At 46.1% G+C, this 13,082-nt stretch overlaps 1 protein-coding gene across 1 annotated transcript in view; it reads left to right on the forward strand.

Moving 5' to 3' along the window:
• The first annotated feature begins 906 nt into the window (after positions 1-906).
• Positions 907-13,082, forward strand: part of Prcc (proline rich mitotic checkpoint control factor) — a 29,782-nt gene continuing 17,606 nt past the window's right edge. Inside the window, exon 1 of the mRNA XM_075978649.1 lies at positions 907-1,627. Within this exon, the coding sequence (XP_075834764.1) occupies positions 1,166-1,627 (462 nt within the window). The 5' untranslated portion in view covers positions 907-1,165. The remainder of the gene's footprint in view (positions 1,628-13,082) is intronic.

The raw sequence follows: 13,082 nt of genomic DNA on the forward strand, positions 1-13,082 counted from the left end.
AATAAATAAATTTATGGATGACCGAGTTTTACTCTGGCAGGTGATAATGGTTGGAAGTTAAGAACTTCCTTTGGGTGACCTGCCCATACTTAGCTTATCATGGCTGGCTTCCACACACCAGCCACGTCTGCAGAGTTGTTAGGTTAGGGGGTGGCACAGGAGATTCCTCAGAACTGTTAAGTGTATTAGGCTGTAGCCTGTCCCTTTACTGTGAAGTAATCAGTCCTGGATACCTCACTCTAGCTTCCCGCGCCTTGGCCATCTCTCCGCTCGCTGGTTCTGAGGAAGGAGCCCAAGCTCCAGCCTTCGTGGGTGGTGTGCTCCTGGATAGCAAAGGAGAGCACCTCCTTCCTTTTATGTCACATTTACTTCAGTTCTCAGCTGCCTGCGGCCTCGTTTTCTTTTGGTTTTGCAGCTTAATTTCACACTCGTCCCTTGGTCTTTGGCTTTTCTTGGAGTGCTTTATTCTAACTACCAGGTCGACTTGGAAGCATCACCATTTATTTACAGGTAACTTTCCCTTTAAGCTAGTTACTAGTCCACTTTTCCCAGAAGCCATCACTTTCCCGACAACACTTGCAGTTTCTAAGGGTACCACAGCTCCCATAAACCTTAGGTGCTCTGAGGAACTAACTCCAAGTACCGAAATGGTTTCTGTGACTACCGCGCTGATCCATGGGGCTTGTAGTGACATAAGACTTGCAAGGTAACAACAACAACAAAACAAACTACGAATCCCAGGAATCCCTGCGTTAAAGGACGGTTTCCGCTCAGTCTTTCTGCGCACCATTTACTCCACCTTTAGACTCCAGCTCCCACCATGCTTTGCACGGAGTTACCTGAGGCGGAGAATGGTTTGTTGCACCACTGTTCTCTGGGAATTGTAGTTCTGTTTGTGAGGCGAGTAGTAGGCGGAGTGACTCGGCGGCCATTAGCTGTGTGTAGTTTCCTGGCGCTAGGAGCTTAAGTGAAGCGGGAATTCTTACTCGGTGGAACTCAACCCTGGCCATGGGTTCCTGCCGAGGACAGCCCTAGAACACGGAGCTGGGGGCGCTTTTTGGTTCCCCGCCTTGCCCAGTGGTGGGGCCTACTAGGCCGCCGGGACATCCCGGGTCTCAAGTAGGCCTAGTCTGCGGGCAAGGGCATCCCAAAGGCGGGAGGCGCCATGTCTCTGGTTGCTTATGCCAGCAGCGATGAGAGTGAGCCGGATGAACCAGAGCCGGAGCCGGAGGAAGAGGACGTGGCGGCTCCTGTGCCCGGGCCCACTTTAGGAGGCCTGTTCGCTTCTCTCCCCGCACCCAAGGGTCCGGCCTTGCTGCCCCCGCCCCCCCAGATGCTGGCCTCAGCCTTTCCCCCGCCGCTGTTGCTGCCCCCGCCCACCGGAGACTCCAGGCTGCAGCCTCCTCCACCTCTGCCCTTCGGCCTGGGCGGCTTCCCGCCACCTGCAGGAGTGAGCCCAGCCGAAGCTGCGGGAGTCGGGGAGGGGCTGGGGCTCCCGTCGCCCCAAGGCCCTGGTCTCAGTCTGCCCCCAGCTGTGGGCAGTGTCGGACACCCCTTGGGGCTTCCCAAGCCAAAGAAGAGAACCGAGCCGGTGAGGATCGCGGCGCCGGAGCTGCAGAAGGGCGATGTGAGTATCAAGGGGGCACCGCAAGCCCCATTGGGTTTGAGTTTCGGGGTTGGGAGGGACTTGTGGCCATAATGGAGCTGTGTAAACTCTTCCGTTGACTCAAGGCCACTAGAATCCTCTTAGAAGGCGGTTAATTCAGATGAACTTGTCAACTTTGGGAAGTTAGGGTATTGGCCATGGGGCATTTTGGAATCTGGGGCTAGCTTGCAGAAAGGGTTAAATGTCCTTGTTACTGACAGGCTAAGGTACGTGCATGGGGACACTTCTTTCCCTTTTAGCGTCTTCATCTCAGGTTGGTCTCTCCCCTTCCCATATTGAGGTCAGGGTAAAACGTGGGCACCTGTAGTAACAGCTGATAGGACTTCAGTGCCCATGTTGAACATCCAGGACCAGCCTTTTCCTTTGCCCCATCCTTAAAATAATCAGGCCTGATGGTGGCTTGTTTTTGAGGGGAGTTAGAGAAGAACTGGAACATTTGTTTATTTCGAGGCGGTTTCACTGTGTAACCCAGGCCAGACTGGGCACCAGTTTGTGATTTTCTTGCTCCTAGTGTTGGATTAAAAGTATGCCACATTATCCTTGATTTAGGAAATCGAGGATAAGCCCCCTTCCTCCCGCGCGCAGCCTCACTGAGCTACAGCCCCAGCCCTATTTCCAATCTTTATTTTGAGAAATAGTCTTCCTAGATTGGCTATAATGACCTTGAATTTTGGATTATTCTGCTTCAGTCTCTCTTGTAGCTAGGATTCCGGTCTACACAACCCGGGCTGGGTAACCCAGACTGGCTTCAGACTTCTGCATAGCTGAGGTTATCCTTAACCTCTTGATCTTCCTTCATCCAGCTCCCCAGGGCTGCGGCTACAGACGCACGCACGTGCACCAGCACGGCTGCTTATGCAGTTTACTCCCGAGCCTAGGCTGGGAGGGCGTTAGGCAAGCACTCTTCCACTGAACTACATCCCCACTCTTAACATACTGTTTACATGTATGAGCTGGAGGCCCGTGTGCAAAATCTTACTGGACGTTGAATCTCAGTTTCACCATTGACATGTTGTCAAGGCTAGATGAGTTTGTGGACATAGGGTACACTTTCTAGAACAGGTGGCAGTCAAACTTACATTGTTTCGCATTTATGTATTTATTTAGACAGAGATCCTCTTGTCTCTGCCTCTCGAGTGCTAGGATTAAAGACATGTGCGACCATGCTTGACTTTATGCCTTTTTCCGATGTTTGAGCAGAAAAAGACATGGCCCCGTGGAATGAAGGCTTCCTCTGCTAAGGAAGACAGTAAACCTAGGGAGAAAGTGTGAGAGTCCTTTGCTTTACACCTTTTGATCAATGAATTGGTCCATCCCTTTGCTAACTGCTTCTCCTTAGCTTTCTTTTTTTTTTTTTTCTTCTTGGACTTTCGAGACAGGGTTTCTCTGTAGGTTTGGAGCCTGTCCTGGAACTCGCTGTGGACCAGGCTGGCCTCGAACTCACAGAGATCCGCCTGCCTCTGAGTGCTGGCATCAAAGGCGTGAGCCACCACCACCCCGTCCATCTCTATGTTTTGCACTTGCGGTTCTTTCCGTTTCTCCAGCACACGTCCAGTGCTCTCCATTCTCTGTCAGGTGTTGGCTTCAAAGTCAACGAGCATGTCCTCAGTTAGCATTTCTAGCCCCTGGTCACACTGCAGTTGCCTGTCCAGGCCTCCCTGTTTTGTTTTGTTTTTTTTTTTTTCTCTGAGGCAGGGTCCCACGAAGCTGGCCTGGAATTTGCTACATAGAACAAGTGTGGCCTTAAACTCAGAGATCCACCTGCCTCTGCCTTCTGAGTGCTGGGATCAAAGGTGTGCATCGCCATTGCCTGGCCCTACTTTGCTTTTCTCTGTAGCTTCACCACCACATGCATACTGTATATAACTTAGCTTTCTCCCTCCTCTAGCATGCAAACTCCTTGAAGGCAGAGCAAAGGTTACTTCTTTTTTTTTCTAATTTTTTCTTTTAAAGATTTATTTATTATGTATACAGTGTTCTGCCTGCATATATACTTGCAGGCCAGCAGAGGGCACCAGCTCTCATTACAGATGGTTGTGAGCCACCATGTGGTTGCTGGGAATTGAACTCAGGACCTCTGGAAGAGCAGGCAATGCTCTTAACCTCTGAGCCATCTCTATGTTATTTTCCTTTCCCCTCTTCCTCTAAGCCCTTTCATATATACTCCTCTTTGTTCTCTTTCAAATTCATGGCCTCTTTTTTCATTAATTTTTGTTACATACATATATGTTTATGAATATTCATACATATTTCTAAATATGAACTGCTCAAACTGTATTTTACTTTGTGCATATGTTTTAGGGTTTGACCATTTGGTACTGGAGAGGAAGACTGTTTCCTTATTTCCTCTTGGTATTCCTTAATTGCCTGCAACTCTTTGTGTAGGGTTGAGACCTCCTGCTCCTGGGTTGTGCAGCTCATGTTCAGGCAAGTCACTAATGGTCCTGAGGTTACTAGGAGACAACAGCATAGCTGCCCCCTCTTCTGCCATGTCTTCTGAGCCTTAGATGTAGGAGCTGTTTTGTAGATGTATCCATTGGGACTGGACTTCACAGTTAAGCATTTTGATTGGTTGTAGTTTTCTATAGTGGTCTCCCTTCATCTGTTGTAAAAAGAAATTTTCTTGATGAGAGGGAACACTCTCTAAGTTTATTTTCTGAATGAATGAACTCAAATGAATAATAATAATTCTTCTTCTTCTTCTCCTTCTTCTTCTTCTTCTTCCTTTCCTCTTTCTAGACAGGTTTTCTCTTTCTAGTCTTGATTCTCTTGGAACTCTGTAGACCAGACTAGACTCAGACTCAAAGATCTGTCTGCCTCTGGCTCCTGAGTGTTGGGATTAAAATCATGCAATATACCAGACTCAGCTACCTACCTGGTCTTGTATTTTCTGTGGGTGGGTGTTTTGCCTGATTGTGTCTGTATACTCACATGCATGCAGTGTCCATGGAGAATAGAAGAGGGCATGGGATCCCCAGAACTGGTTGTTAGTTCTATATGGGTGCTGGAAATTGAACCCCGATTCTCTGAAGAGAAGCTAATGCTGTTAACTGTTGAGCCATCTCTCCACCTCTGTGTCTGGTCTTTAAGGAGGTGTACCCTGTCTGGTTCCTAGAGCTCTGATTCTGAACACCATGCTGTGCACATCGAGGGCTCTCAGTGCATGTTTGCAGGCTGTCTTAGTTATGATTTCTATTGCTGTGACGAGACACCATGACCAAGGGAACTCTTATGAAGGAAAACATTTAATTGGGGCTGGCTTTTAGTTCAGAGGTTCGTTATCATTATGGCAGGAAGCATGGTGGTGTGCAGGCAGACACAGTGCGGGCAGCAGGAAAAGAGTGAGATTCACTCGCCCTGTTTGAGCTTCTGAGTCCTCAAAGCCCACCCCCCGTAATACACTTCCTCCAACAAACCCACACCTGCTCTAGCCAGGCCACATCTCCTAATCGTGCTACTCTCTGTGAGCCGATGGGAGCCATTTTCTTAAAACCCCACACAGGGATAAGCTCACTGCCTTAAAGAATTTTCTTAGAATTTGGTGCTTCTTACCTTTGCTGCAAGGGAAAGCTACCTACATCTTGTTTTTTATTTCCTTCTTTTTATAGAGCAGCTCAGAGTAAACTGTAGTCTAGCCCTCACTCTAGTTTCCAGGCTAACCCAGTTGTCTGTCATCTGGGAGCAAGGGGAGAGGAGTGGCATGCAGAGGTACAGTCCAATACCACCTCACTCGTCTTTTCTGCTCTTTGGTCGTCAACCCGTCCTTTCTCCCCCCTCGTGTGTGTGTGTGTGTGTGTGTGTGTGTGTGTGTGTGTGTGTGTATGTATGAGAGAAGAGAGAGAGAGAGGTTTTACTCTGTGTGTAAGGCCCAATTCCCAGTTATCCTTGAATTCAAGATCCTTTTGCCTCAACTTCCCTAGTGCTAGGATTATAGGTATGTGCCCCAAGCTCAGCTTCTCTCAGCTCTTGGCTTCAGTAGGAGATGATCCACGGAGTGGATGGTTGTTTTTCCCTTCTTGCTCTTCTTGTTCTAATGAAATGTCATTGGTTGATTTCCTAGGCCCAGGGGATGAAGATACTGAAAAAGACAAACTTAGGATAACAAGCCTTTTTTTCTTTTCTTCTTCTTCTTCTTCTTCTTCTTCTTCTTCTTCTTCTTCTTCTTCTTCTTCTTCTTCTTCTTCTTCTTCTTCTTCTTCTTCTTCTTCCTCTTCTTCCTCTTCTTCCTCTTCTTCCTCTTCTTCCTCCTCTTCCTCTTCCTCTTCTTCTTCTTCTTCTTCATCTTGTTTCCTTTTATTCTTCCCCTCCCCGTCACAGGGTTTCTCTGTAGGTTTGGAGCCTGTCCTGGAACTAGCTCTTGTAGACCAGGCTGGCCTTGAACTCACAGAGACCTCCTGTCTCTGCTTCCTAAGTGCTGGGATTAAAGGCGCGCACCACCACCGCCTGGCTAGATAAGAAGTGAGAGTTTTTTCTCATTTACTAATTTCTGGCACAAATAGAATTTCAGGGTTGGTTCCTTGTGGAGCACGTGGCACACATCTTTAGATCTTAGCACGCAGGCTGTGGAGGCAGGTGCAGCTTGGTAGTTTCTACCAGCCTGTCTAGCCTAGGCTGTGAGCAGCTCCCTCTGTAGTAGAGGATAATCTTGAGCTTCTCTCCTCTTGTCTTCGCCTCCTGGGTGCTAGGTAGGATTACTGGCCCACGCTCTTCTCTGCCCACTTTGTGCTAGGCTCCTAACACCGGTTTACCTAGAAGGAAACAGGGTTAGAGGACGCAGGCAAGCTGCCCCAAACCACGTCATTTTGAAGTGGTGGCAGAGGTTCTGTTTGAACCTTGATGTACTTTGCTCTGTCTTAGTATTTACTGAAAAGGTAAGGAGAAGGCCCATGGGTAGGCAGAAATCAAAAAGGAAGACAAACAAGAAGTAAAATAGAGAAAACAAAATCCTAATGAAAGGGCAAAGAGACCAAAGAGTTAAAGAAGTTGATGAATCTCGCTAATGGGATAATAGTATAATTCATTTGGAGTCTAGCAAGGTGGGGTGTCTGTTCTTAACTTTGATTTCCTACTTGGCTCCTGGCCCTGCTAGCTAGTGATTGCTTTTTGGAGAGTCTCTGAGAACCAGAGCCTGAGAAGATAAGAGGAATGCTGCCTGGGGAATGAGCAGATCCCACTGGACCCAGCCTAATGGAACATGTCTGTTTCCGCTCTTGCTCAGCAGTCGAGTCTGTTGTCACTCTTGGCAGCTAGAGAGGACAGTAGTGGCCACTGAGGATGAGGTTCTTGTCAGGCTAAAAAGAAATGATAATACCACACTCCCTGCTGTCCAGGCTGGCCTCCAGTGTGACACACACATGTCTCCTTACCCCAAATATACCAAAATAGACGACCAGAGTCGAGCTTGGTAAGTCATTGAGGTTATTGGGGGTTATAAGGACCAGAACTCAGAAGCAGTTGTGTCACTGAAAGTCCATCCTGACTGCTCGCAAAGCTGACAGCCCAGAGCTCCGCAGGCCTTGTAGCAACCTGTGCTGTCTGCAATGTTTATATAACCATGGGGGGATGGGGTGGAGAAGGAACTTCCTGAAACTGTGAGCTCTTCATTTTTTGGTTATTCAAGACAGGATTTCTCTGTAGGCTATGTCCTGGAACTGATTATGCTGGCTTTTGCCTGCCTCTGCCTCCTGAGTGCTGGGTTTAAAGGCATGTGCCACCACCTCCAGTTCAAAGATTCATTTATTTATTTTATGTATGAGTGCTCTATGAATGTATACCTTTATGCCAGAAAAGGACATCAGACTCCACTATAAATGGGTTGTGAGCCACCGCGTGGGTGCTGGGAATTGAACTTAGGACCTCTGGAAGAGCAGCCAGTGTCCTTAACCACTGAGCCATCTCTCCAGCCTATTTCTTTCTTTTTAAAAATCTAGGTTGTAGATATTAAACTCAAGTCCTCATGCTTGTATGGTGAGAACTTGACCTAAATTGTAGTATTTTTTTACTATTTATATGAAGTTTTCTGTTCCTGTAGGAACATATGGTTCACTTATGGAAAACAAAGCTTTTGATATTTTTCTTCATTCCTCAGCACACAAATATCAAATTATTGTCTTGATATTTTGTGCAGAGATGGGGAGCAGGGTTACGTGTTAAGCTGGCCTGATTTCTATCCCTGGAACCTGCATGGTGGAAGAAGAAACCTGATTTCCACAAGTTGTCCTCTGGCTTCTACTCACGCCCCCTAAAATAAAAATGTAAAAGAAAAAGAAAAACTTAGTTTGAGTTACTCACTTGAATTTCATTTAAAAAAATCATTAAACAAGGTCCAGCATGATGACCCAGCACTTGGCATCAAATTTGACAAGTGCATGTGTGTACATGCAAAAATACAAATAAGTAAATGTAATACTTTTTTAAAAATTGCTATATGAGGCTAGGTGGTGGGACGCTTTAATTCTGGCACTCAGGAGGCAGAGGCAGGTGGATATCTCAGTTCAAGGCCAGCCTGGTCTACCGAGTGAGTTCCAGGACAGCCGGGGCTACACAGAGAAATCCTGCCTCGGGGGGAAAAAAACAACAAAATCACTGTATGCAAGCCAGGTGTGGTGCTGCACACCTGTAACCCCAGTGTTTGGGAGGTGGAGGAGGAGGAGGTTGGGAGGAGTTCAGGCTCACCCTTGGCTAGATGCTGAACTTAAAGCCAGCCTGGATGACATGAGATTCTGTCTCAAACCAAAGAGGAGAAAAATCATTAAATGTATTTTGGCTTGGGATTAGAACAGAATTTTCAGCTAAGTTGGTTTTTTTCCCCCCATTCTATTTTATGGGTATGGGTGTTTTGCCTGCATGTCTGTCTGTGCACCACATGAATACAGTGCCAGTGAGGGCCAGGGGAAGTTTGTGAGCCACCATGTGGGTGCTGGGAATCCAACCTGGGTCCTCTGGAAGAGTAGCTAATGCTCTTAACTGCTGAGCCATTTTTCTAGCTCTCAAGAAATTCTAAAATAGCTCCAAATGTACTTCCACTTCATATTACATAATATGTGAAGCTGTATTCATGAAATAGGGTCTCATGTAGCCCCTGGATGGCTTCAAATCATTGTGTAGCCTAGGATGACCTTGACCTTCTGGTTCTCTTGCCTCTACCTCCTGGGTGCTAAGAGTACTGACCTGCACGTACCACCACACCAGGTCTTAAAATTCAGTGCTGACTGCTGGGTGGTGGTGGCGCACGCCTTTAATCCCAGCACTCGGGAGGCAGAGGCAGGAGGATCTCTATGAGTTCGAGGCCAGCCTGGTCTACAAGAGCTAGTTCCAGGAGGCTCCAAAGCTACAGAGAAACCCTGTCTTGAAAAGCAAACAAAAAAACAAAAACAAAAAAGTTCAGTGCTGAGAATTAAATTTAGGTCCTGGTACCTGGTAGTAGGTGCTCCACTAACGGAGCTGCGTCCCTGGCCCTAGTACTGGTGACTATAATATCAAAGTATGGGTCAGCCCTGAAAAAGGTTGACATGCACTAATGTGTGTGTAGTGTATGGGTGTGGTGGTGCATATGTGTATGTATTGTATGGTGTAATGTGTATGTATTGTATGCACTAATGTGCATGTAGTGTATGGGTGTGGTGGTGCATATGTGTATGTATTGTATGGTGTAATGTGTATGTATTGTATGGTGTAATGTGTATGTATTGTATGGTGTAATGTGTATGTATTGTATGGTGTAATGTGTATGTATTGTATGCACTAATGTGTAGTATATGGGTGTGGTGGTGCATATGTGTATGTATTGTATGGTGTAATGTGTATGTATTGTATGCACTAATGTGCATGTATTGTATGGGTGTGTTGGTGCATATCTTTAATCTCAACAGATGCAGGTAGGTGTCTATGAGTGAGGTCCAGGCTAGCCAGGACCATATGAAATATGATGAGACACGTCTTTAAAAATAATAATAAAATAAAAGTACATAAAAAAATATAAAAACAAACAACAGCAACAGATAAAAATGCTAAAAATAAACAAAATGCGGGCTGGAGAGATGAATCAGAGAGTAAGAGCACCGATGACGGGACCTAGTGATGAACGGATGCTTGAAAGAAATCCCACACTAGCTCAGAAATGAGAAATAGATATTTATTTAGGGGTAAACTCACAAATCAGAATTCTCTGCTTGAACGGTGGACAGTGATCGAATCCTGCTATCCAACAATCCGAATGAGCAGCTGGCAAAAAGGAGGAAGAAAAAAAAGAATCTGCATCCACATATATCGTATAAGAGGCCATGCCCCAGTAGGTGGGTAACCACAAGCTACAAGCCTTCCTACAGCAAACTGATCTTCCAGAGGTCCTGAGTTTAATTCCCAGCAACCACATGGTGGCTCACAACCATCTGTAATGAAATCTGGTGCCCTGTTCTGTTATGCAGGCAGAACACTGTATACATAATAAATAAATAAATAAATCTTAAAACAAAACAAAAAACCTAGGTACACTTTTTGGGAGGCATAGGCAAGCAGACAGTCTACATAGAGGGTTCCATGCCAGGAAGGGATACATAATGAGACCCTTTCTTAAAAACAAAAGCACAGGGCTGGAGAGATGGCTCAGTGGTTAAGAGCACTGACTGCTCCTCCAGAGGACCCGGGTTCAATTCCCAGCACCCACATGGCAGCTCACAGCTGTCTGTAGCTCACAGCTCCAGTTCAAGAGAATCTGACATTGTTACACCAATGTGTATGGAATAAAGTTGTTGGTTTTAAAAAAAAAAAAACAAAAGCACACAAAAATCACATTTCATTAGTCTCATTAGCATGCAAATTTGCATACCTTTAAAAAATAGTAAAATTAGCCAGTTGCATGCTGGGTGTGGTAGTGCATGCCTTTAATCCCAGCATTTAGGAGGGAGAGTTCCAGGACAGCCAAAGATACATAGAAAAACCCTGTCTCAAAAAACAAAACAAAACAAACAAAAACTTAGCCAGTTGGCGGTGGTGCACTCCTTTAATCCCAGCACTTAGGAGACAAGCAGGTGGATCTCAGTGAGTTCCAGGCCAGCCTGGTTTACACAGCGAGTTCTAGGACAGTCAGGGCTACACAGAGAAATCCTGACTCAACTCCCCACCCCCCATAAAAACAAAACAAAACCAAAAAAAGACCCCAGAAGAAAGAAAAAGTGAAATTAAATATAACACAAATTTTCTTTTAGAGAGATGGGATCTCACTGTGTAGCCCTGGCTGGCTTGGAAATTGCTCTATAGACCAGGATGGCCTTGAAATCAGAGATCTGCCTACCTCCACTGCCAGAGTGTTGATATTAAAGGGGTACACCATGCCTGACCCAAACAATTGTTTTAAGATAAATTTCTTCATGGTTATTATCAGAAAGCATTTTATTTATGTGCTTTTTATATATTTATAAACTCGGGCCACATAACATTTTCTCCAGCAAAAGGGTCTCAAGTGAGAAATACTTAAGAAGCCCAACTCCATACTAACTCTCCTGTCTCCCTTCAAACTAGGGCCTCATGCGCACTAAGCAAACACATTACTACTGAGCCGCAGCCCCAGCAGCACTGAATGTTATCCTGGGTTGTTGGGACACTTCCTGTTAGTCTGGGGTCAGGTTCCCTCATGCCCAGAAGAGCTTTGAGTGGCAGCTAAGCTTCTTTCCATGGTGCACCACAGAGTCCCATGTTTGCAGTTACTTTTGGGGTCAGGTTGGTGAGGTTTGTGGCAGGGACAGGAGGTGCAGGTGTGTATATTGTTTCATCATCTACTGGTACTGTGGTCTTTGGTGACTATGATGTCTCTGAGCCTTGTTAATTGTTAGAGGCAAACAAACACTTAAAGCTACCTGCCCCTCAAATATGAAACACTTGACTTTGCCGTGGTTTAGAGGTTCAGTACCTGTGTGTGCCTGCATTCAGACGCTCCTACCTGTTAAGCCGTCTCACCAGCATTCCATCTTATTTGAAAAGAGTCTCTCACTAAACCTAACACTTAGCATTTTTGCTAGGCTGGTTGGTTTGCAAGCTTCCAGGATCTGCCTGTCTCTTCCCTACAGTGTGGGGTTAGAAGCACATGCAGCTGTGCCTGGCCTTTTACACGGTGTTGGCTCTTCTTTCACAGCTCTCACCCGCTGAGGCATCTCCCCAGCCCCTTGATATAGTTTAGCTTCCTGGATGTTATGTTTCTGGGAGTCTGTCATAGTGATCCGTGTCACAGTATAACATTCTTTTTAAGATTTTTTTACTATTATGTACAGTGTTCTGTCTGCACACCAGAAGAGGGCACCATCTCATTATAGATGGTTGCTATTGAATTGAACCAGGACCTCGGGATAACTTCTGAAAGGACTCTGAGTAGAAGCTCGGGAAGGATGTCTATGAGTAGTGAGCAGTCACAGATCCAGGAGTAACGGACTCTCAGTAGAAGCTCGGGAAGGATGTCTATGAGTAGTGTGAGCAGTCATATATCCAGGAGTAACGGCTTGTTAGAAACGGCCAGTCACCCTGCGGTGGTGCACACCTTTAATCCCAGCTCTTGGGACGCAGAGGCAGTTAGATCTCTGAGTTCGAGGCTAGGCCGGTCTACAAAGTGAGTTCCAGGACAGCCAGCGGTGTTACACAGAGAAATCCTGTCCTGAAAAACCAAAAGCAAAAAACCAAACCAAACAAAATAAAAAACCAGAACAACAACAAAAACAAAAAGAAATGGTCAGTCATGGGGCTGGAGAGATGACTCAGTGGCTCAGTGCACTAAGTTTGAGGCCAGCCAGAGCTACGTAGAGAGATCCTGTTTAAATAAATAAACAAACTTCAGGTTGTCAGTATATTGGAACAGTATGTGACATTTAAGGAGAAATTGAGTTTTCTTCTTCCTGCTGATCTGGCTTTCACTTCTATTAGCCTTAGGACAGTTGCGTCCACTGTCACAGTGGACACTGTCTCACAGGATCTAGGAAATGAGGACATGCTTTTACAAGGCGTGATGTTGTGCCTGGAATCCCAGCACTTGTAAGGTTGAGTCATGAGGATTACTGAGAATTCAATGCCAGTTTGGGCTGCAGAGTGAAATATCTCCAAAAAACAACGATTAAAAACCCCACAAACAAAAAGCATGGTCTCTGTTGCCCCAGTGCTGCCAGTAGACCTGTTTCAGCAGGTGCTTTAGTTTAGATGTGTCCAGGACTCCGTGTGCTGGGGGTTTCCTAGGCTCTCCAGGGTCAGAAGAAGTCGGGGTGAGGGTGGGAGGGATGGGAGTGGATGGGTAGGCTGGAATGGGGATTGAAGAAGGAGAAGGTTGAACATGCCCAGATGGTGGTGCTCACATCTTTTTCTTGGTTGAGTGTGTCGTTGTGGAGAGTCCGGGAGTTCTGCCAGGAACCTTGGTTTGTGTAGATCTCTGTCGGCAGCA

Source organism: Microtus pennsylvanicus, chromosome 7 (genome assembly GCF_037038515.1).
Source record: "Microtus pennsylvanicus isolate mMicPen1 chromosome 7, mMicPen1.hap1, whole genome shotgun sequence".
NCBI classification, from domain to species: domain Eukaryota; kingdom Metazoa; phylum Chordata; class Mammalia; order Rodentia; family Cricetidae; genus Microtus; species Microtus pennsylvanicus.